The 24,536-nt window shown below is 42.6% G+C and overlaps 1 protein-coding gene across 2 annotated transcripts in view; it reads left to right on the top strand.

The window, feature by feature from the left end:
* LOC106567638 (VPS11 core subunit of CORVET and HOPS complexes) overlaps nucleotides 1-24,520 on the top strand; it is a 25,504-nt gene extending 984 nt beyond the window's left edge. Inside the window, exons 2-17 of one of the 2 annotated variants that reach the window (XM_082960285.1) lie at nucleotides 753-852; nucleotides 1,253-1,397; nucleotides 1,513-1,648; nucleotides 1,756-1,919; nucleotides 2,169-2,416; nucleotides 2,727-2,928; nucleotides 3,104-3,255; nucleotides 4,556-4,742; nucleotides 10,609-10,752; nucleotides 11,148-11,351; nucleotides 11,629-11,790; nucleotides 12,007-12,140; nucleotides 13,302-13,504; nucleotides 15,389-15,560; nucleotides 20,227-20,449; nucleotides 22,619-24,520. In XM_082960285.1, coding sequence (XP_082816411.1) covers nucleotides 851-852; nucleotides 1,253-1,397; nucleotides 1,513-1,648; nucleotides 1,756-1,919; nucleotides 2,169-2,416; nucleotides 2,727-2,928; nucleotides 3,104-3,255; nucleotides 4,556-4,742; nucleotides 10,609-10,752; nucleotides 11,148-11,351; nucleotides 11,629-11,790; nucleotides 12,007-12,140; nucleotides 13,302-13,504; nucleotides 15,389-15,560; nucleotides 20,227-20,449; nucleotides 22,619-22,786 — 2,646 coding nt within the window. In that variant the 5' untranslated portion in view covers nucleotides 753-850 and the 3' untranslated portion in view covers nucleotides 22,787-24,520. Of the gene's footprint in view, nucleotides 1-692; nucleotides 853-1,252; nucleotides 1,398-1,512; nucleotides 1,649-1,755; nucleotides 1,920-2,168; nucleotides 2,417-2,726; nucleotides 2,929-3,103; nucleotides 3,256-4,555; nucleotides 4,743-10,608; nucleotides 10,753-11,147; nucleotides 11,352-11,628; nucleotides 11,791-12,006; nucleotides 12,141-13,301; nucleotides 13,505-15,388; nucleotides 15,561-20,226; nucleotides 20,450-22,618 lie in introns of both variants that reach the window. The other variant, XM_082960284.1, reaches the window with a different exon arrangement.
* The last annotated feature ends 16 nt before the right edge of the window (nucleotides 24,521-24,536 follow it).

Raw genomic sequence — 24,536 nt, 5'->3', positions numbered from 1 at the left:
GGTCGCAGTTGTTCTGAACGCACTGATGTCGGAAGTCAGAGATTTCCGAATTCCCAGTTGTTATGAATGTGGCAAGAGCCCGTCGTCCACATTCCAAGTACTACAGAGTGATAGGTCCTTTCGGTGAAGGCTGTCGAGAACATAATTTTTGTGAATATGTGATTGGTCCACGTTCAATTAATGGGCGTAAATTATATGACATTGTATTAAGGTGACCTATTGTGTCGTCGAGTACTAGTTGTTGTAGTCAAAACAATGTGGAAGTCAATGTAATTTTTTTAATGTTATTACTGATTGATTGATCTGTTACTTACTGGTACGCGTTTTTCTTGATTTGAACGAGTTCTTAGCTTTACTTTATGTAATTAATGTTTGTGACGCTAAATGTTGTTTTAATATGTGACACAGGGACTGCAGATGAAAATTAGCCAACGGGCAAAATAAATAAGTGCGGGGGGAAAAGACTATTGAATGGGTGATATTTCAAAATGAACATGATCAACAGTTTACCACTTTATTTTGTGACCCTCGCCCTTATTGCCTGCCACCTACATTGATAAACATATTCATTTCGTGTGTTGATTGGCTTTTAAAAAAAAATATATATATAATTTACAATTCTCTTCTTCCTCCTCCCCCTCTCTCACATGACTTGTGATGTGTATCACATGATTTCTTCCCTGAGGATACAGACAGTGCAAAGAAAATGGCCGCGTTCTTACAGTGGAGACGATTTGTGTTTTTTGATAAAGAGACGGTGAAGGACGCTGGAGATAATGGGAAGAACTTCGTCCTCCCCGTTGGCATATCTGCATGTGACTCGGGCCGGGGCCACATCGTTCTTGGAGATATCCTTTCGGTGGTTTCCATGACGTTAACATAGCATAGTTAATTTAGTTTGTCAATTCTAGCTAACGAACGTGCTACCCAGACAAGCAGTCTTGTCATTTTAAGCAAGTTAACTAATAACGTTAATGAAATTGAGTTTATATGCCAAAATTATGCTCATTGGCTAGCTGCAAGTAAGGAAATGATTATTGCTATACATGCTAGTCATACGACTAAGAAGAGTACATATTTACATTGCTTGTATACATTACACTTCTTATTCCTATGGCAAATTTATATACATTTTAAGAGTATTCGAACATGGCCCTGCCTTTGTAATTGTCTCCTCTATCCCTAACCATGCAAATGCCCATTTGTCTCTGATTTAAAATGATGCTTCCTTGAACCAGAATAAATTACATATGGACGGTCAGATCTGGTTTTTGACGCGCTCCCTACAGTTGTCCTCCTTTCAGGCTTACAAGCTGAGAGTGACCCACCTCTACCAGCTCAAGCAGCACAGCATTTTGGTCACGGTTGGGCAGGATGAGCAAGGAATTAACCCCCTGGTAAGACATTTAGTAGGATATATTTAATACTAACTATCAAAAAACAGTATTTTAGTTTCCTTGGTAGTTATTTGTGAACTGTTACTAGAAACCCAGCTGTGTTACTGTTTGCCAGGTGAAGGTATGGAATCCGGACAAGCGTGACAGCGGGAATCCTCTGTGTACCAGAATATTCCCAGCAATTCCTGGGAACAAACCAACAGAGGTGTCCTGCCTCAGTGTACACGAGAACCTAAACTTTATGGCCATTGGTAAGTGGCATTTCTTCAGTACTACCTATGTCACCTATAGTTTAGATTTGGTTTTGACATTTGTGTTTGCTCCCTGTTATAAATTGATAATCCCCATGTCATTGCAGGCTTCACAGATGGCAGTGTGGTGTTGACAAAGGGTGACATAACCCGGGACAGGCACAGTAAAACCCTGACACTGCATGAGGGCACCTGTCCAATCACAGGCCTCGCTTTCCGTCAGCAGAGCAAAGTCACTCACTTATTTGTTGCCACTCTGGAAAAAGTCCATGTAAGTCATTTGAGCTTTTCAAATGTCACTCTGATAAGTGAAGTCCATAGAAGCAAGTTTAAGATCAATTCAGGTTATTCATGTAAATTACAATTCAATATTTGAAAGTGTCATATTTTCAAGGAGGATTTGAATTGATAGATTTGAAATGGCATTGACCCCATGCCTGTCGCCATACTACTTTTCCCTTGGAGCATGAGCACTAACTTGCTTCTATTTCATTTGGTGTTGTTTCCACCCCATGACTAGTGCTACACTTTGTCGGTGAAGGAGTACCCTAAACTGGAACTGGACACCCACGGCTGTGCGCTGCGTTGCTCTGCGCTCACAGACCCCTCCCAGGACTCCCAGTTTATTGTCGCGGGGGACGAGTGTGTATACCTTTACCAGCCTGATGAACGGGGTCCCTGTTTCGCTTTCGACGGGCACAAGCTACTGGCCCACTGGCACCGGGGCTACCTCCTGCTGCTCACCAGGGACACCAAGTCTCCCAACAAGTAAGAACAACTCTCTGATGGTGGCACAGCAGCCATTTCTTTTGAACGGGTCCCCTAAGGTTCAAGGCCAGGGTCAGTATGAGTCCTTATAAAGGTCAAAGGTTAGCCAAGTGTCATTTCCTTTTTTTTATTGAAATGAAACACAAGTCATTTTATACTAAATCAATTTATGTTGACTGTAAGTATAAAGAAGAAAACAGTAAATTGTTTTTTGAGAAGAACACCCCTTAAACATTCAACCAAACAGGCACATTTTTAGGTGATATATTAACTCCTATGACAATGTATTGAACACAAGTTCTGTACTCAGGTCTGAATTTGGGAGTAGAGAGACAACTCCTTCGGAGAAACAAATCTTGACAATCTACGACCTGGACAACAAGTTCATTGCCTACAGCGCTTCCTTTGATGACATCATCGACGTTCTGGCCGAATGGGGCTCCTTCTACATCCTGACTCGGGATGGAAAGATGTTTGTGCTGCAGGAGAAAGACACTCAGACCAAGCTAGAGGTTAGCCTAAAATACGCTGACTGACATCATGCCTTCTTTTCCCCTCCAATGTATTATGTTCAACTCAGCACCAGATTGAACTGGAAACTAGAAGACTACAGGTTTCAGATCCCAAGTATTGTTTACTACCATTGTGCCCTTGAGCAAGGCACTTAACACTTCAATCTGTCTTTAGATGCTTTTCAAGAAGAATCTGTTTGTGATGGCCATCAACCTGGCTAAGAGCCAGCACTTGGACAGTGACGGGCTGTCTGAGATCTTCAGGCAATACGGTGACCACCTCTACGTGAAGGGGGACCACGATGGAGCCATCCAACAGTACATCCGGTATGATATCACCCAGGGGTTGATGTATCTAACTTCATAATAATAATAATAATAATAATACATCCAGTACCAGTCAAAAGTTTGGATACCTACTCATTCAAGGGTTTTTCTTTATTTTACTATTTTCTACATTAGATTTCTTAACTATTCTACGAACTATGAAATGACACATATGGAATTATGTAGTAACCAAAAAAGTGTTAAGCAAATCAAAATATATTTGAGATTCTTCAAAGTAGGCACCCTTTGCCTTGATGACAGCTTTGCACACTCTTGGCATTTTTTCAATCAGCTTCATGAGGAATGCTTTTCCAACAGTCTTGAAGGAGTTCCTACATATGCTGAGCACTTGTTGGCTGCTTTTCCTTCACTCTGCGGTCCAACTCATCCCAAACCATCTCAATTGGGTTGAGGTCGGGTGATTATGGAGGCCAGGTCATCTGATGCAGCACTCCATCACTCTACTTCTTGGTCAAATAGCCCTTACATAACCTGGAGATGTATTTTGGGTCATTGTCCTGTTGAAAAACATGATAGTCCCACTAAGCGCAAACCAGATGGGATGGTGTATTGCTGCAGAATGCTGTGGTAGCCATGCTGGTTAGGTTTGCCTTAAATTCTAAGTAAATCACTGACTGTCACCAGCAAAGCATCCCCACACCATCTCCTCCATGCTTCACGGTGGGAACCACACATGCACAGATCATCCGTTCACCTACTCTGCGTCTCACAAAGACAAAGTGGTTGGAACCAAAAATCTCAAATTTGGACTCATCAGGCAAAGGACAGCTTTCCACTGGTCTAATGTCCATTCCTCGTGTTTCTTGGCCCAAGCAAGTCTCATCTTATTGGTATCCCTTAGTAGTGGTTTCTTTGCTGCTATGTTTACGAACTTGGTTTTACTGAAAGCTACCCACCCTCGTCTTATCCAATCAAGTCCTGTTAACATGATCAACAAGTTGCTTTTTTGCTAATCCTTAAGCATTTAGATTGTCAGTTGGATTCTTGGGGGAGATTTGTGAGAGGTCAGTGTTCCCACTACCGTTGTATAGGCAAGGTGGGGTCTCCCAACTCAATTGCTTTAAATCCAACATGTTGGTGTCAGAGAAAAACAATGAAATGGAAAACCTACCTGTGTTTAATTAAAAGAGAAAATGGGTTTTGTGCTCCAACAATGGGAGTAGATTGGCTGCCTGAAGTAAGTACTGAATGCAGACAGAAGGCAGCACCAAAAGCCTCTGCCGTTGTGTTCCATAAAATGTCAATTGAGAACGCAACCTTTTTCCCCTCCCTCCCTCAGCACAATCAGGAAGCTGGAGCCCTCTTACGTAATCCGGAAGTTTCTGGATGCTCAGAGGATCCATAACCTGACGGCCTACCTCCAGGCCCTGCACCGGCAGTCGCTGGCCAATGCCGACCACACCACCCTGCTGCTAAACTGCTACACCAAGCTCAAGGACAGTTCTAAGCTTGAAGAGTTCATCAAGGTTAGCAATTAAACTGTAAGCCAAGGGTTACTTAACAGTGTGTGCAGGGGAGTTAACTGTGTGTGCAGGCTTTCATTCCGGGGCTTCAGATAATCATGGTCCAGACTAGAGGTCGACCGATTATGATCTTTCACTACCGATTATTGGAGGACCAAAAAAAGCAGATGCTGATTATTTGGACGATTTTTATATATAAATACAGTTGAAGTCAGAAGTTTACATACACTTATGTTGGAGTCATTAAGACTAGTTTTTCAACCACTCCACAAATTTCTTGTTAAAACTATAGTTTTGGCAAATCGGTTAGGACATCTACTTTGTGCATGACACAAGTCATTTTTCCAACAATTTGTTTACGGACAGATCATTTCACTTATAATTCACTGTATCACAATTCCAGTGGGTCAGAAGTTTACATACACTAAGTTGACTGTGCCTATAAACAGCTTGGAAAATTCCAAAAAATTATGGTATGGTTTTAGAAGCTTCGGAAAGGCGAATTGACATCATTTGAGTCCATTGTGGATGTATTTCAAGGCCTACCTTCAAACTCAGTGCATCTTTGCTTGACATCACGGGAAAATCAAAAGAAATCAGCCAAGACGTCAGAAATAAAATTGTAGACCTCCAAGTCTGGTTCATACTTGGGAGCAATTTCCATATGCCTGAAGGTACCACGTCCATCTGTACAAACAATAGTACGCAAGTATAAACACCATGGGACCATGCAGCCGTCATACCGCTCAGGACCGACTACGGTTTGGAACTGCACATGGGGACAAAGATCGTACTTTTTGGAGAAATGTCCTCTGGTCTGATAAAACAAAAATAGAATTAATGACCATTGTTATGTTTGGATAAATTAGACGAGGTACGATCACGAATATCCTACAAACCGGACATCAACTGTAAAAACGTATGTTTCACGGAATTGTGGCTGAAGGATGAAATGGATATTCAGCTAGCGGGATATACGCTGAACCGGCAAGATAGAACAGCACACGACGAGGAGGGGGGGGGGGGGGGGGGGTGGTGGTGTCTGGTGGTGTCTGTGCATATTTGTAAATAACAGCTGGTGCACAAAATCTAAGGAAGTCTCTAGATTTTGCTTGCTTGAGGTATAGTATCTCGTGATAAATAGCATACCACATTTACCACCACAGACGATGCTGGCACTAAAACCACACTCAGTCAGCTGTATAAGGAAATAAGCAAACAGGAAACCACTCACCCAGAGGTGGTGCTCCTACTGGCCAGAGACTTTAATGCAGGGAAACTTAGAACTGATTTATCTCATTTCCATCAATGTGTTAAATGTGCAACCAGAGGGGAAAAAACATTATATCACATGTACTACACACAGGGACGCGTACAAAGCTGTCCCTCGCTCTCCATTTGGTAAATCCAACCACAATTCTATCCTCCTGCTTACAAACAAAAATTAAAGCAGGAAGCGTCAGTGACTCTGTCTATAAAAAAGTGTTCCGATGAATCAGATGCTAAACTACAGGACTGTTTTGCTATCACAAACTGGAACATGTTCCGGGATTCTTCCAATGGAATTGAGGAGTACACCACATCAGTCACTGGCTTTTTCAATAAGTGCATCGAGGACGTCGTCCCCACAGTGATTGTACGTACATACCAGAAGCCATGGATTACAGGCAACATTCGCACTAAACTAAAGGGTAGAGCTGCTGCTTTTAAGGTGCGGGACTAACCCGGAAGCTTACAAGAAATCCTGCTATGCCCTGCGACGAACTATCAAACAGGCAAAGGGTCAATACAGGGCTAAGATTGAATCATACTACACCGGCTCCGACGCTCGTCTTATGTGGCAGGGCTTACAAACTATTACTACAAAAGGGAAGCACAGTCACGAGCTGTCCAGTAACACGAGCCTACCAGACGAGCTAAATCACTTCTATGCTTGCTTCGAGGCAAGCAACACTGAGGCATGCATGAGAGCATCAGCTGTTCCGGACGACTGTGTGATCACGCTCTCCGTTGCCGATGTGAGTAAGACCTTTAAACAGGTTAACGTTCACAAGGCTACGGGGCCAGACGGATTACCAGGACGTGTGCTCCAGGCATGTGCTGACCAACTGGCAGGTGTCTTCACTAACATTTTCAACATGTTCCTGAACACGCCCAAGAACACATATAGGCAACCTGCCTAAATGACTACAGACCCGTAGCACTCACGTCCGTAGCCATGAAGTGCTTTTGAAAGGCTGGTAATGGCTCACATCAACACCATTATCCCAGAAACCCTAGACCCACTACAATTTGCATACCGCTCAAACAGATCCACAGATGATGCAATCTCTATTGCAGTCCACACTGCCCTTTCCCACCTGGACAAAAGGAACACCTATGTGAGAATGCTATTCATTGACTACAGCTCAGCGTTCAACACCATAGTACCCTCAAAGCTCATCACTAAGCTAACGATTCTGGGACAAAACACCTCCCTCTGCAACTGGATCCTGGACTTCCTGATGGGCCGCCCCCAGGTGGTGAGGGTAGGTAGCAACATCTGCCAAGCTGATCCTCAACACTGGAGCCCCCCAGGGTTGCGTGCTCAGTCCCGTCCTGTACTCCCTGTTCACCCACGACTGCATGGCCAGGCACGACTCCAACACCATCCTTAAGTTTGCAGACGACACAAGTGGTAGGCCTGATCAACGACGGTACAGCCTATAGGGAAGAGGTCAGTGACCTGGCCAGGTGGTGCCAGAATAACAACAGATGATTGTGGACTTCAGGAGAAGGAGGAACGAGCACGCCCCCATTCTCATCGACGGGGCTGTAGTGGAGCAGGTTGAGAGTTTCAAGTTCCTTGGTGTCCACATCACCAACAAACTATAATGTTCCAAACACACCAAGACAGTCATGAAGAGGGCATGACAAAGCCTATTTCCCCGCAGGAATCAAAAAAGATTTGGCATGGGTCCTCAGATCCTCAAGGTTCTACAGCTGCACCATCGAGAGCATCCTGACCGGTTGCATCACCGCCTGGTATGGCAACTGCTCGGCATCTGACCGCAAGGCACTACAGAGGGTAGTGCGTACGGCCCAGTTCATCACTGGGGCTAAGCTGCCTGCCATCCAGGACCTCTACACCAGGCGGTGTCGGAGGAAGGCCCTAAAAATTGTCAAAGACCCCAGCCCACCCCAGTCATACTGTTCTCTCTAAGTGCCAAATCGAGGACAAAAAGGCTTCTCAACAGTTTTTTAATTTTTTTTATCCCCAAGCCATAAGACTCCTGAACAGGTAATGAAATGGCTACTCGGACTATTTGCATTGTGCCCCCCCAACCCCTCTTACGCTGCTGTGCTGCTACTCTCTGTTTATCATATATGCACAGTCACTTTAACTATACATTCATGTACATACTACCTCAATTGGCCCGACCAACCGGTGCCCCCGCACATTGGCTAACCGGGTTTTCTGCAGTGTTTCCCACCACCCTCCAACCCCTCTTTTACGCTACTGCTACTCTCTGTTTATCATATATGCATAGTCACTTTAACCATATGTACATACTGCCTCAATCAGCCTGACCAACCGGTGCCAGTATGTAGCCTCGCTACTGTTATTTTTCACTGTCTTTTTACTGTTGTTTTTAGTTCTTTACTTATTGTTCGCCTAATACCTTTTTTGCACTGTTGGTTAGAGCCTGTAAGTAAGCGTTTCACTGTTGTATTCGGCGCACGTAACAAACTTTGATTTGACCTCAATCCTATAGAACATTTGTGGGCAGAACTGAAAAAGCGTGTGCGAGCAAGGAGGCCTACAAACCTGACTCAGTTACACCAGCTCTGTCAGGAGGAATGGGCCAAAATTCACCCAACTTATTGTGGGATGCTTGTGGAAGGCTACCCGAAACGTTTGACCCAAGTTAAACAATTTAAAGGCAATGCTACCAAATACTAATTGAGTGCATGTAAACTTCTGATCCACTGGGAATGTGATGAAATAAATAAAAGCTGAAATAAATCATTCTCTCTATTGTTTTTCTGACATTTAACGTTCTTAAAATAAAGTGGTGATCCTAACTGACCTAAAACAGGGAATTTTTACTAGGATTAAATGTCAGGAATTGTGGAAAACTGAGTTTAAATGTATTTGGCTAAGGTGTATGTAAACTTCCAACTTCAACTGTATACACTTGTAATAATGACAATTACAACAATGCTGAATGAACAATGATCACCTTTATTTTAACTTAATATAATCCTTCAATGAAATCAATTTGGTCTCGAATAAATAATGAAACATGTTCAATTTGGTTTAAATAATGCAAAACAAAGTGTTGGAGAAGAAAGTAAAAGTGCAATATGTGCCATGTAAAAAAGCTAACATCTAAGTTCCTTGCTCAGAACATGAGAACATATGAAAGCTGGTGGTTCCTTGTAACATGTCTTCAATTTTCCCAGGTAAGAGGTTTTAGGTTGTAGTTATTATAGGAATTATTGTACTATTTCTCTCTATACCATTTGTATTTCATATACCTTTGACTATTGGATGTTCTTATAGGCACTTTAGTATTGCCAGCCTAATCTCGGGAGTCGATAGGCTTGAAGTCATGAACAGCACATTGCATCAAGCATTGCTAAGAGCTGCTGGCAAACACAGGAAAGTGCTGTTTGAATGAATGCTTACGAGCCTGCTGCCTACCACCACTCGGACAGCTCTATCAAATATCTAATTATAATATAATAAACACACAGAAATGCGAGCCTTTGGTCATTAATATGGTTAAATCCGGAAACTATAATTTCGAAAACGAAACGTTTATTCTTTCAGTTAAATACAGAACCGTTCCATATTTTATCGAATGGGTGGCAACCCCAAGTCTAAATGTTGCTGTTACATTGCACAACCTTCAATGTTATGTCATAATTATGTAAAATTCTGGCAAATTAATTATGGTCTTTGTTAGGAAGAAATGGTCTTCAAAGTTTTTAGCGGCCCAAACTGCTGCTAATACCCTGACTCTGCTTGCACTGAACGCAAGAGAAGTGACACAATTTCCCTAGTTAATATTGCCTGCTAACATTAATTTATTTTAACTAAATATGCAGGTTTAAAAATATATATACTTCTGTGTATTGATTTTAAGAAAGGCATTGATGTTTATGGTTAGGTACATTTGTGCAACGATTGTGCATTTTTACCCGAATACGCTTTTGTTAAATCATCACAGCGTTTGGTGAAATTGAAGTAGGCTGTGATTCGATGAGAAATTAACAGGCACCGCATTGATTATATGCAACGCAGGACAAGCTAGTTAACCTAGTAATATCATCAACCATGTGTTTGTTAACTAGTGATTATGTGAATTCTTTTTTTTTTTTTTTATAAGTTTAATGCTAGCTAGCAACTTACCTTGCCTCCTTGCAGCCACAAGGTCCTTTTGATGTTGCATTCGCGTAACAGGTGGTCAGCCTGCCACGCGGTCTCCTCGTGGATTGCAATGTAATTGACCATAATCGGTGTCTAAAAAGGCTGATTACCGATTGTTATGAAAACTTGAAATCGGCCCTAATTAATCGGCCATGCCGATTTAATATGTCGACCTCTAGCCCAGACTAAAGTCTGGGAGTAGTCGAAGCAGATGTGTTAGTGATGGCCTGGAACAAAAGCATACACACCGAGTAGCTCTCCAGGATCATAATCATTGCCCTGAGAAGGATTCCAGAGTTTCAGAATACTATTTTGGATTACAAAATGATGATAGAAAACCTATTGCTGTATATGGACAATGAATCGACAGATACTGTATGTATGTCATCATGCACAGAAGGTCTCAACGCTCTGACATCTCCTTTCCCGTTTGACCCCCCCCCCCCCCTTCAGAGCAGCGAGAGCGAGGTCCACTTCGACGTGGAGATTGCCATCAAGGTGCTGCGCCAGGCAGGCTACCACAGTCACGCAGTCTTCCTGGCCGAGAGGCACCAGCACCACAAGTGGTACCTGAAGATCCAGCTTGAGGACCTGAAGGTGAAAGAGACTAGAAAGTAATAGTGGATGTAGTAGTGTTAAGATGAGCCGTCTGAGTTAGATAAATGGACACCGGGTCCCCCCTGCTTACATGGCCTAACTGCCAGATCTCTTAATTTTCTCCCTGATAAAATAAGATAGAGCTTTGAGGCTGTTTCAGGCTGTTGGACAATGTTGAAATGCGCAGCAGTGTCATTTGACTGTGTTTAGATTACTGAGTCAATCTACATTTAAGGATAGTTTAAACATTTATCACATTGAGGGAATAAACACATTTTGCAATTGATGATTTAATTGGACGAAGAACCTCTAATACCCTTGGGTAAAGTCTACCTGATTCGAACGAGCCTTTACTGAAATTCAAACCCCTTTGTCTCCCTCTATGTTCCATACAGAACTACCAGGAGGCTTTGCGCTACATTGGACGACTTCCTTTTGACCAGGCAGAGAGCAACATGAAACGCTACGGCAAGACCCTGATGCACCACGTCCCCGACGGCACCACACTGCTTCTCAAGGGCCTGTGTACCGACTACCAGCCCAGCCGGGATGCCATGGAAAGAGACAGCCTGGACAGAGGTCCGGCAGTGGCCAAGAAGGTCAGCCGTTTAACCTTAACGGGCGACCTCACCTCCCAGGCAGCTGAGCACATTAGTCCTAGTGTTACTAGTCTAGCAGCATTAGTACTTTGGACTTGAGATCCTTTCTTTAATTAAAGTGGCTTTATCAATTACGTGTAAGTAATACAGCTTATATTGATAAGGATGGTACTACTTCTAATGGTAATGATGAAACAATGATGATAAAATGCATGTATCATGGATAATAATGGTGGTAATAGTACTAGCACTCACTGTACTTACCTTTATCTCCCAGGCAAATTCAGAGGAGTTCATCTCTGTGTTTGCTAATAACCCGCGGGAGCTAAGGGCCTTCCTGGAGCACATGATTGAGGTGGAGCCCTTCTCCTCTCAGGGGGTGTATGACACACTGCTAGAACTACGGCTGCAGGACTGGGCACATGAACAAGACTCTGAGGTGATGGGAACACAATAATTTGTATGGAAAACTGCCACGTGTTCACTATCATTCGTTATCATTTACCAAATGTTTCATATTAGATGACATACCTGCAGCCTAAATTATTTATTACATTTTCCGAACAAACACCTTTCCTTACCTTTTTGTCTGGAGTATCAAATGTTTGGTTTTGTCTGGTCTATCTGACTGTCTTCTTTCTATTTTGTCTGGCAGAGGAAGAAGGTCCTGCAGGGGGCAGCACTGTCCTTGCTGAGGAGCGACAACACCGTATTTGACAAGGCCCTCGTCCTGTGCCAGATGCACAACTTCAAAGAAGGGGTCCTGTACCTCTATGAGAAGGGCAAACTGTGAGTATTCCTGTCTCTAAACCTCTCCAGTCCGAAACACATGATCCCAATTCCAATATTTCTGCTTCCCCCTGAAGTTTACACTCATTCACTCCCCCCCAGTGGATTTAAAACCATGCGATTCTTGAGTAAAAGTATAGATACCTTTTTTTTTATAGAAAATGACTGAAGTGAAAGTCACCAAGTGTAATACTACTAGAGTAAAGGTATGGTTTTAAATATAATTAAGTATCAAAAGTAAATGTAATTGCTAAAATATACTTAAGTATCAAAAGTGCAAGTATAAATAATTTCAAATTCCTAACTTCTTATGGGTACCTGGGACGGTAGCGTCCCACCTGGCCAACATCCAGTGAAATTGCAGAGCGCGAAATTCAAAAATACTCAATTCAAATATTTAACATTCTTGAAAATATATGTATTATACATCAAAATAAAGCTTAACTTGTTGTTAATCCAGCCGCCGTGTCAGATTTCAAAAAGGCTTTACGGCGAACGCAAACCATGCGATTATCTGAGGACAGCGCCCCGCATACAAAAGCATGAAAGTCATATTTCAACCAGGCAGGTGCGACACAAAAGTCAGAAATAGCGATATAAAAAATGCCTTACCTTTGATCTTTGTATGGTTGCACTCACAAGATTCCCAGTTACATAATAAATGTTTGTTTTGTTCGATAAAGTCCCTCTTTATAGCCAAAAACCACAATTTTGTTGGCGCGTTTTGTTCAGTAATCCAATGGCTCAAAGGCAGTCACAACAGGCAGATGTAAAATCCAAATAGTATCTGTAAAGTTCGTAGAAACATGTCAAACGATGTTTATAATCAATCCTCAGGTTGTTTTTAGCCTAAGTAATCGATAATATTTAAACCGGACAATAGCATCGTCAATATAAAAGAAAAACAAGAAAGGTGTGCTCTCAGTCAGGGAAAATGTATGGAGGAAAAAGTATGTTACTTTCTGTAGGAATGTTGTAAAGTAAAAGTTGTCAAATATAAATAGTAAAGTACAGATACCCCAAAAAACGATTTAATTGGTACTTTAAAGTATTTTTACACAAGTACTTTACACCACTGGACTTTTTGGACTTTATTGGTGTACTGATATTGTCAATGATGTAATTTGATTGATATAGTTGATGATGTCCCTCTTTCTGTAGGTACCAGCAGATCATGCATTACCACATGCAGAATGAGGAGTATGGCAAAGTGGTGGAGGCCTGCAAGCGCTACGGCGACCAGGAAGTATGCTTGTGGGAGCAGGCGCTGGGATACTTTGCCCGTAAAGAGGAGGACTGCAAGGCCTACATCAGCCAAGTCCTGGAGCACATCGACCAGAACAACCTGATGCCTCCCCTATTGGGTGAGCGTGAGCCAGTGGCTATATTTGCAGTTTTTCTCTGTATTTCTCCTTCTCTATTAATGAAGACTGGGGCTTTCTGTAGAGATGTGCCTACTAATCACTGCTTGAATTATATCAGACCTCATCAACTTAAAAGAAACTCAAACTTTCTTTGGGGTCTTTTGCTTCCACTTCCTGTCATTTGAATGTCTCACTGGCTAGAGTGTTCTATTTTGACGTCACATGCGCAAATCCATGATAAACTTGCCAGGTTAAGTGAACCTTAACCCGGAAGTGCCTTCAGAAAGTATTCACACCCCTTGACTTTTTCCACATTTTGTTGTTACAGTCTGAATTTAAAATGTGTTAAATTTAGATTTTGTCACTGGCCTACATGCAATTCCTGAATTAATGTCAAAGTGGAATTGTTAATTTTTTGGGGAACAAATTCATTAAAAATGAAAAGCTGAAGTGTCTTGAGTCGATAAGTATTCAACCCCTTTGTTATATTCAACCCCTTTGTTAAGTTGCATGGACTAACTCTGTGTGCAATAAGAGTGTTTTTCCAGATTTTTTTTAAATGACTACCTCAACTCTATACCCTGCACGTACAATTATCCGTGAAGTCCCTCAGTCGAGCACTGAATTTCAAACACAGATTTAACCAGAGGTTTTCCAAAGCCTCACAAAGAACGGCACCGATTTGTAGGTGGATAAAAAAAAAAGGCTGATATCCAATATCTCTTAACTTATTAATTACACATTGGATGGTCTATCAATACAGGCGGCCTTCCTAACTCCGATGCCGGAGAGGATGGAAACAGCTCAGGGATTTTACCATGAGTCCATTGGTGACTTTAAAACAATACAGAGTTTAATGGCTGTGATAGGAGAACAATGTTGTTGAGCCAGCCTCCGTTAAGTTACTCCACAATACTAACCTAATTGACAGTGAAAGAAGGAAGCCTGTACAGAATAAAAATATTCCAAAACATGCATCCTGTTTGCAACAAGGAACTAAAGTAATACTGCAAAAAAAATGTTTTGTCCTGAATACAAAGTGTTATGTTTTGGGAAAATACAACACATTACTGGGTACCACACTCCATATTTTCAAGCACGGTGGTGGCAGTATCATGTTATGGGTATGCTTGTAATTGTTAAGGATTGGGGAGTTTTTCAGGATAAAAAAAATAAATGGAATTGAGCTAAGCACAGGCAAAATCCTACAGGAAAACCTGGTTCAGTCTGCTTTCTACCAGACACTGTGAGATGAATTCACCTTTCAGCAGAACAATAACCTAAAACAAGGCCAAATCTACACTGGAGTTTCTTACCAAGAAGACTGTGAATGTTCCTAAGTGGCAGAGTTAGAGTTTTGACTTAAATCTGCTTGAAAATCTATGGCAAGACTTAAAGGGTTGTCTAGCAATGATCAACAAGCAATTTGACAGAGCTTGAGGAATTTTGAAAAGAATAATGGGCAAATGTTGCACAATCCAGGTGTGCAAAGCTCTTAGACTTACCCAGAAAGACTCACAGCTGTAATCGTTGCCAAAGGTGATTCTAACATGTATTGACTTGGGTGTGAATACTGATGTAAATTAGATATTTCTGTATTTAATTTTCAATAAATTAGCAAAAATGTCTAAAATATGTTTACACTTTGTCATTGTGTGTAGATGGGTGAGGAACAAAAATATATTTAATCCATTTTGAATTCAGGCTGTAACACAGCAAAATGTGGAACAAGTCTTTGGGGGTGTGAATACTTTCTGAAGGTACTGTATATGCTCATAGGAAAAGTACTTGGAGCATTATTATAGCTGAGTGGGATCATTTTATTGGGCACTGTTGCTAAGTTTGTGTGTGTGCACGCATGTCTATGCACGTGTTGGTCCACAGTGGTGCAGACGCTGGCACACAACTCCACAGCCACGCTGTCGGTCATCAAGGACTACCTGATCAACAAGCTGCAGAGGGAGAGCCAGCAGATTGAGGACGATGAGCGCAAGATCCGCCAGTACCGTGAGGAGACGGCCCACCTCCGCGCCGAGATCCAGGAACTCAGAAGCAGGTGAGGGACAGGACCATCCTAACCAAAGTCCACTCCTAAAACAACACCTATCCCCTAGAGCTGGGTCTTGTTCACAAGTGGAGTTTCCTCCGTGTTCCATCCAGTTCATCTGACATGTATAAGGGGTGAGAAGTGTCTAAGAAACACAATCTCAATTTGTTTGGTGGCTGCACTTTGATGCAAATTGTTACTGTACAAGGCTCCACATTAACGATTCCCCTGCGCATGTAAAACATTTTTTTGGACAAGCACATTATAGATTTAAGTTGTCTGAATGGACAAAAAAAAACACTCAAATCACAACGACAAACAATTAGGTTCCTCCAATCACAATTGGATCAAAGTGTCCTCCGGATGCAATGTGTTGCACACTGTCCTCCCAATCTCTGCAGAGCGCATCGGAGTAGAATTTTTGTAGGCCTGCATTGACCTGCACGAGCGGTCTTCAATCCTGCAGTCGCAGGATATTTCTTTATTTTTTTGACCAACGTGAGTTGATCATTGCTAGTTAGTGAGTTATTTGCCCAGTTGTAGCACATTTTATGTCAGCACAGAAAATCCTGGAAAAGTCATGGTGTTTGCATCACCTGAGTGTGTGCGAGTGAGAGAAAGAGAGAAAGAGAGATTGCAGCAGCAGGTAAAATATTGGTATACAACAGACTAACTAGATAACCAGCCAAACTACACAATATGCTTTGAATTGGCTGTTTTGCTGGTTAACTATTTAGCTATTTGCATATATTAATGTAATTGTCATGTCCGGTGTCCGAAAACTTTCCACCGGCACTCGTGTATAAGTGCAAATGGCCGACATTTGTGCACGGGTGCACAGTTGATGATACCAATGCTGCATACTCCGATTTGTAAAACTCTCTCAAGCTCTCAAAATTGGGTGTTGAAAATGTGTTCTGACATTGTTATAGAAAGCTGGCATTCTCCTCTATTCAATATGGGCCATTTACTTCTGGCAATGTAAAAAAAAATATTCTTAGAATAGCCTAATTGATTTTCCGAGTGGCACACCGGTCTAACGCTAAGAACACACCGACAGCGTCATTGTATTTTTGTACACCAGAATTACATTCATTTCCAATGAAACGCTGCGTTTGCCAAATATCTTGCAGTATTGCTTTGTAGAGGCAGTTGCAGTGCGTTCGGTGTGGTGCATACATTGGGTTTATCGAACGTATGCGTCAAACTGTATGCGTAGACAGCTTGACAGAAATGGTAGAAGTTGAAAATAAAGGAGAGCCGCACACTCTAAGAGCTCAGATGCAAAAATGTAATGTCCAACGTTTCGACAGGCAAGCTGTCTTCATCAGGGTATGATCACAAACACTGCAGGGTGACTCGTTTATATAGTGTCAAAAGACACACACACAGGTGTCTGTAATCATGGCCAAGTATGGCCTAATATCATTGGTTAATTCTCAAATATTAAAATGACATGCAAAGAACATATAAAAAAACAAATGAATAGCATGCGATCATAGATTCAATTTAGACTACATAAGCCTACAAACAATTATAATGGCAAAGTCACAAGAATGGCTTCAGATCAAAGTCTACGTTGAGACTGAATGGAGCAAGGATCTTTAAATTAAAGCTCCGGGCAGCCTCTCGTTTTAACAATAAGTTATCGAGGTCACCCCCTCTCCTAGGGAGGGTGACTTGTTCGATGCCAATATAACGCAGAGACGAAATCGAGTGGTTTGCTTCAAAAAAGTGGGCCGCAACTGGGTAAGTCGAGTTTTTGCACCTAATGGTGCTACGATGCTCTGAGATACGTACTTTTAATTTGCGCTTTGTTTTACCCACAATTTTTACCACAAGGGCAAGTTATAAGATAAATAACTGCCTTAGTGGCGAACGTAATAACACCTTTGATTGGGGTCTGTTTCCCTGTTTGGGGGTGTTTGAAGGATCTACATTTGTAAGTCCCATTGCATTGAGCACAGCCATTACACTTGTAGTTTCCATTCAGTAGGGGCGCAAATACACGTTGTGCAGGGATATCTTGGGGTGGTAAATCAGTGTACCAATTGGTCTCGGAGATTTCTGCCCCGCGAGAATACGACCAAGGGAAGGTCCGAAAACACATTACCGAGACTATCATCGGATTTAAGAATGTGCCAATGTTTGAACGATTTCCTTAATTTGTTCAGAGCACTTTGAATAGCGGGTAGTTAGAACGCAAGAATGCTTATTTTTACGAGACTGACCTTGAAAAAGGTCATGTTTTGAATTTTCTCAATGGCAGTATTAATCTGATCATTTTTGTACCCCCTCTCCTTGAATTTTCTTTGCGTCTCAGCTGTATTTCTGTCAATCTGATTGTTTTCTGCAAATTCTTCTGATTCGACAGAATTGGCTGTAGGGCAACATTTTTTCAAGGGAAGTGGGTGACAATTGTCAGCCCTCGACAAACTGTTATGATCAGTAGGTTTCCTGTAAAGATTAGTGTATGGAACATTATTTTCACACAAGATCAGAAGATCAAGAAAACTGATTTGACGTGTATCAGATTGCATAGTAAATCTCAAATTGAATGTTGAACTTTTGTTGCATACATATCCAGATGACAATGCGCACTATTTTGCGCAATGACACTATCTGTGTGTTCAAAGCGTAAGGCACTGCATCGCAGTGCTTGAGGCGTCACTACAGCCCCAGGTTCAATCCCAGGCTGTATCACAGCCGGCCGTAACCGGGAGACCAATGAGGTGGTGCAAGATGGGCCCAGCGGTGTCTGGGTTAAGGGAGGGTTTGGCCGGCCGGGATTTCCTTGTCCTGTCTCGCTGTAGCGACTCCTTGTTGCAGGCCGGGTGCCTGCAAGCTGACTTCGGTCGCCAGTTGGACGGTGTTTCCTCCGACACATTGGTGTGGCTGGCTTCCGGGTTAAGCTAGCAGTGCGGCTTGGCAGGGTCGTGTTTCGGGGGAAGCATTGCTCTCGACTTTCGCCTCTCCCGATTTCCGTAGGGGAATTGCAGTGATGGGACAAGACTCTAACTACCAATTGGATATCCTGAAATTGGGGAGAAAAAGGCGTAAAAAGTACCTAAAAGAAAAACCTAATTGATAAGTAACTCCTATGCTGTCAAGGTCTCCCCTGAAAATGTAATATTCTGGCCTTGTAAATATACTGAACAAAAATATAAATACAACAATTTCAATGATTTTACTAAGTTACAGTTTATATAAGAAAATAAGTCAATTGAAATATATTAATTAGGCCTTAATCTATGGATTTCACATGACTGGGCAGGGGTGCAGCCATTGGTGGACCTGGGAGGGCATGTGCCTAGCTCCCCAGTGGGTGGGGAGCCAGGCACATGCCCTCCCAGGTCCAGCCAATAAGAATTAGTTTTCCCAACAAAAGGGATTTATTACAGCCAGAAATACTTCTGTTTCATCAGCTCTCTGGGTGGCTGGTCTCAGCTGATCACGCAGGTGAAGCAGCTGGATGTGGAGGTCCTGGGCTGGAGTTGTTACCCATGGACTGTGGTTGAGTCCGGTTGGACGTACTAACATATTTGATAAAACGATGGAGGCAGCTTATGGTAAAGAAATGAACATTCAATTCTCTGGCAACAGCTCTGGTGGACTTTTCTGCAGTCAGCATGCCAATTGCACGCTCCCTCAACTTGAGACATCTGTGGCATTGTGTTGTGTGACCACTACTCATTTTAGAGTGGTATTTTATTGTCCCCAGCACAAGCCGCACCTGTGTATTGATCATGCTGTTTAATCAGCTTCTTGATATACCACACCTGTCAGGTGGATGGATTATCTTGGCAAAGGAGAAATGCTCACTAACAGGAATGTAAACAAATTTGTGCACAATTTCAGAGAAATAAGCTTTTTGTGTGTGTGGAAAATGTCTGGGATCTTTTATTTCATTTCATGAAACATGGGACTAACACTACGTGTTGAGTTCATATTTTTGTTCAGTATAGATTAACTTGTTTTAGTTAGATACTTTGCTTTGAAGTCGCTCACCTTAGCCATTTGATCCCTGGTTCATTAAATGAGGGAATTACTTTATAAAGACAAACAGTATTTGGTTGTAATTGTAATGTTGCAGGGTGGCCAACAATCCTCCAGGAAAGTCCAGGAGTGCTACTGGGTGTGCAGGATTTTGCTCCAGCCCTGCTCTAACACACCAGATTGTAAAAGAAATCAGCTGCTCAACAGGACCTTGTTAAGCTGACTCGGGTATGTTTGAGCAGGTTTGGATCCTGCACACCCAGTAGCGCTCCAGATGGAGGGTTATATACAGTAGCCTATCAGTGCAGTATTTTACTTCATGGGGGGTTAAGTGCCTTGCTCAAGGCCACACCGGCAGGTGATATAATACATGGGATCAGAGACCAGCAGCTTTCTATTGTCAATACCAGTGATAATAATAATTTTTATTTTGTGAAGTGGTTCCTTGTATCATACAACACAATTTTGTCACCTTTTTGGCCCATGGTTTTACAGACCTTTTTTGGGGAGGAACAAGTGACTTGAGCTTTCGGACAAGTAAAAAATGTGTCCTACTTGTCCAAAGAACAAATGGCTAAAGAAAGTTCATGTCAAGCCCTGTTGTATTTTGAATGCTTGATTTGACCTCACGAAGACCATTACATGAAACTGTTCTGATTTTCTCTTTTCTCTCTCACAGCGCAAAAATCTTCCAGAAGACCAAGTGCAGCATGTGCAACAGCCCCCTCGAGCTGCCCTCTGTTCACTTCCTGTGCAATCACTCCTTCCACCAGCACTGCTTTGAGAGCTACGCTGAGAGTGAGGCCGAGTGTCCCACCTGCACACCGGAAAACCGTAAGGTCATGGACATGCTGCGGGCCCAGGACCAGAAACGAGACCTGCACGACCACTTCACCAGACAGGTGAAACACACACTGACAGCCCTAGTCACTCCACTTTCTTCTTTGTGTGTTTGTTGAGCTGCCCAGTGATACGAGCCTACCAGATGAGCTAAACTACTTCTATGCTCACTTTGAGGCAAATAACACTGAAACATGCATGGGAGCACCAGCTGTTCCGGAAGACTGTGATCAGGCTCTCCGCAGCCGATGTGAGTAAGGCCTTTAAACAGGTCAACATTCACAAGGCTGCAGGACCAGATGGATTACCAGGACGTGTACTGCGAGCATGCACTGACCAACTGGCAAGTGTCTTCACTGACATGTTCAACCTCTCCTTGTCCGAGTCTGTAGTACCAACATGTTTTAAGCAGACCACCATAGTGCCTGTGCCCAAGAACACTAAGGTAACCTGCCTAAACAACTACTACCGACCTGTAGCACTCACGTCTGTAGCCATGAATTGCTTTGATAGGCTGGTCATGGCTCACATCAACACCATTATCCCAGAAACCCTAGACCCACTCCAATTTGCATACCGCCCCAACAGATCCACAGTTGGTGCAATCTCTATTGCACTCCACACTGCCCTTTTCCACCTGGACGTAAGGAATACCTATGTGAGAATGCTATTAATTGACTACAGCTCAGCGTTCAACACCACAGTGCCCTCGACGCTCATCAATAAGTTAAGGACCCTGGGACTAAACACCTCCCTCTGCAACTGGATCCTGGACTTCCTGACGGGCCGCCCCCAGGTGGTAAGGGTAGGTAACAACACATCTGCCATGCTGATCCTCAAAACAGGGGCCCCTAAGGGGTGCCTGCTCAGTCCCCTCCTGTACTCTCTATTCACTCATGACTGCACGGCCAGGCACGACCCCAACACCATCATTGAGTTTGCTGATGACACAACAGTGGTAGGCCTGATCACCAACAACGACGAGACAGCCTATTGGTAGGAGGTCAGAGACCTGTTCGGGTGGTGCCAGGACAACAACCTCTCCCTCAACGTGATCAAGACAAAGGAGATGATTGTGGACAACAGGAAAAGGTGGACCGAGCACACCCATTCTCATCGACGGGGTTGCAGTAGAGCAGGTTGAGAGCTTCAAGTTCCTTGGTGTCCACATCATCAACAAACTAACATGGTCCAAGCACACCAAGACAGTCGTGAAGAGGGCACGACAAAACCTATTCCCTCTCAGGAGACTGAAAAGATTTGGCATGGGTCCTCCGATCCTCAAAAAGTTCTACAACTGCACCATCGAGAGCATCCTGACTGGTTACATCACTGCCTAATATGGCACCTGCTCGGCTTCTGACCGCAAAGCACTACAGAGGGTAGTGCGTACAGCCCAGTACATCACTGGGGCCAAGCTTCCTGCCATCCAGGACCTCTATACCAGGCACTGTCAGAGGAAGGCCATTAAAATTGTCAAAGACTCCAGCCACCCTAGTCATAGACTGTTCTCTCTTCTACCGCACGGCAAACAGGAGCACCAAGTCTAGGTCCAAGAGGCTTCTAAACAGCTTCTACCCCCGAACACCTAATCAAATGGCTACCCAGACTATTTGCATTCCCCCCCCCCCACTCTTTTATACCGCTGCTACTCTCTGTTGTTATCATCTATGTATAGTCACTGTAATAGCTCTACCTACATGTACATACTACCTCAACTAACCGGTGCCCCCGCACATTGACTCTGTACCGGTACCCCCTTGTATATAGTCTCGCTATTTTAATTTTTCTGCTGCTCTTTAATTACTTGTTACTTTTATTTATTTATTTTTCTTATCTGTATTTGTTTAATCTGCATTGTTGGTTAGGGACTCGTAAGGTTTGACATTTGATTTGATATTTTGTGGTAACTGCTGAGGGGGTGACTCAAGTGAAAATACCCTCTTTGCTTGCCTTTTCTTATTCTCTCTCGCTCCCTCTTTTGTGTTCAAGTATGTTTTATTGGCCATGACTTGAAACTACAACAAAGTTTTGTATACTGTAGTAGTCAATAGTCATTCAATAAGACGTAGTAATAGTGCAACACTTAATCTATCAAGTCCAAAGATCAATATAAAGTTCACTACTATAAGAGGAAAGCTAATTTAACACAAAATATCATCTTTTTTTTCAGAACGGTTGTGTACGCTATCATTTCTTTATCCTGGCTCAATTATTTCTATGCATTTCAGCTGCGGTGCTCCAATGATGGTTTCTCTGTGGTGGCGGACTACTTTGGCCGTGGGGTGTTCAACAAGCTGACCCTGGTCACCGACCCGCCGGGAGGCAAGGTGGGGGCGGGAAGCCTGGAGGCAGACCTGCAGAGGGACCTACTCATCCACACCAAGAGGAACGCTTGAGGGCCACAGGGCACAATGGATACAACAGCTTGCAACCGTACACTATTACCCTTTTCACACTATCATGCTGACCCAAACCAAGCTGGCTCTGATATTTTATTTTCAGATTGTCCTTTTTAGCACAGTTGGTTTGTGTGGCTCGGCTTGGCTCAACGCAGTTGTGTGAAAAGGCCTTATGTTCTGTGTTTTACTGTCTGCTGCTCAAGCTAAGAATAAACTACTATACCCAGCTGCAACGGGGTCCCTGACCCATCGTGCTTTGTTCTGTAGTTCAGGATGCCACAATATTTAGTCAAGATGAATCAGTCATGCTCCTGTCGCAACACCAGTAAGAGATGTTGCTAGTTTCTGTTTCTATGCCAGGAGTTTCATGAATGTGTGATCGTGTTCTGATGCATGTTACTTAACACGTCTGTGCATCTGGGTTGTGTTTATTAGGTGAAATGACGGAAAACATTTTTGCAACGTGCAATGAATATGAGCATTACTTATTGTACAGGTAGTTGCTGTTTTCTTCAATTTGGCACCTAATAAACACAACCCTGGTCCAAGCACGGAGCACAGAGGTTCAGAATGAAGGGTTGTTGGGTGAATTTAGTTTTTATGCACTTGATTTATGTGTATTGTGTAATGTCTTTGAGCACTCTGTTTGAAATTTGCAAACTTAACTTAGTTAGAATTTGTATTTTTTAAAAGAAGACTAACTCTTGAAATAAATGTGGCTTATTGATACTGGGAGTGTACAGATAGATGCATTTTATTCCTTGTTGTGCCTTCTTGAAATGCTGTGTGCATGTATTTTTTCCATATGGGATGTGTCATGCCATCTCGTATTTGGATTTTATACCATGGCCTTGTTTAATACTCGTTTCTGATTGGCTTGAAGGGCATTCTCAAGCGTGCATTATTTCCCTATAAAGCACGGTATATCAGCACGTATAATTAAATCGCTATAGTTCATGCTTACATGTTTTGTTTGAGCTGCTTTTGAAACCAAAAGTCGAATTGAAAACATTGGCATTGTTGAATTTGATGTTCATAATAGCAAGCTAGGACTGATGGTTTGGTTAGCTAAACTAACATGTCTGTTTGGTTACCATAGCAACTACTGTGGCTATCTAGTAAACTTACTAGGTACGTCAGTGGATGTTGAACACATTTCTACCAACACATTTCTACTAGTGGAAACTGTGTTAAATTATATCCATGGTTTAAAATGGATAATCAACTCCGGGCTCTATGCATCCTCTGTAAAATATTGCAACTCCATGGACGGTCAGTTCCACTCAGCTAGGGCATAGTGGAACACACCTTACATGTTGTTCATTATCTTCCATAGAACGCATAGCCCCTCGTTGATTATCCCTTACTTATACAAATGTAGTCCATCTCACACTTCACTTTTTAAAGTCTGAATTTGGCTACCCCCAAACATCATTATCAATGTCTTTAATACACTTCTCTTCAAGGTGATTGCCAGAAATGTGCATGTTGTGGCTGGTGAGACATTTTGCCTAGATAGTGTGGTATCAACCAGTGATTCTGTAATGTCTTTGTATCAATCCACTTCTGTTGTATATAGATTTGACCTGCACATTACCTGAATAATGAATGAACTAGCTATATGTCAAATGCTTAGAATTCTAGTTCTATGCATTAGCATACTTGAAATGTCACAAATGAAATTTTGAAAAATGTTTGTGCTTATCTAAATAAATCTGCACAGATATTCAAGTCAATGGTCTGTGTA

This window comes from Salmo salar, chromosome 13 (assembly GCF_965601325.2).
Source record: "Salmo salar chromosome 13, fSalSal1, whole genome shotgun sequence".
NCBI classification, from domain to species: domain Eukaryota; kingdom Metazoa; phylum Chordata; class Actinopteri; order Salmoniformes; family Salmonidae; genus Salmo; species Salmo salar.
This window is presented reverse-complemented; position numbering and strand designations above follow the sequence as displayed.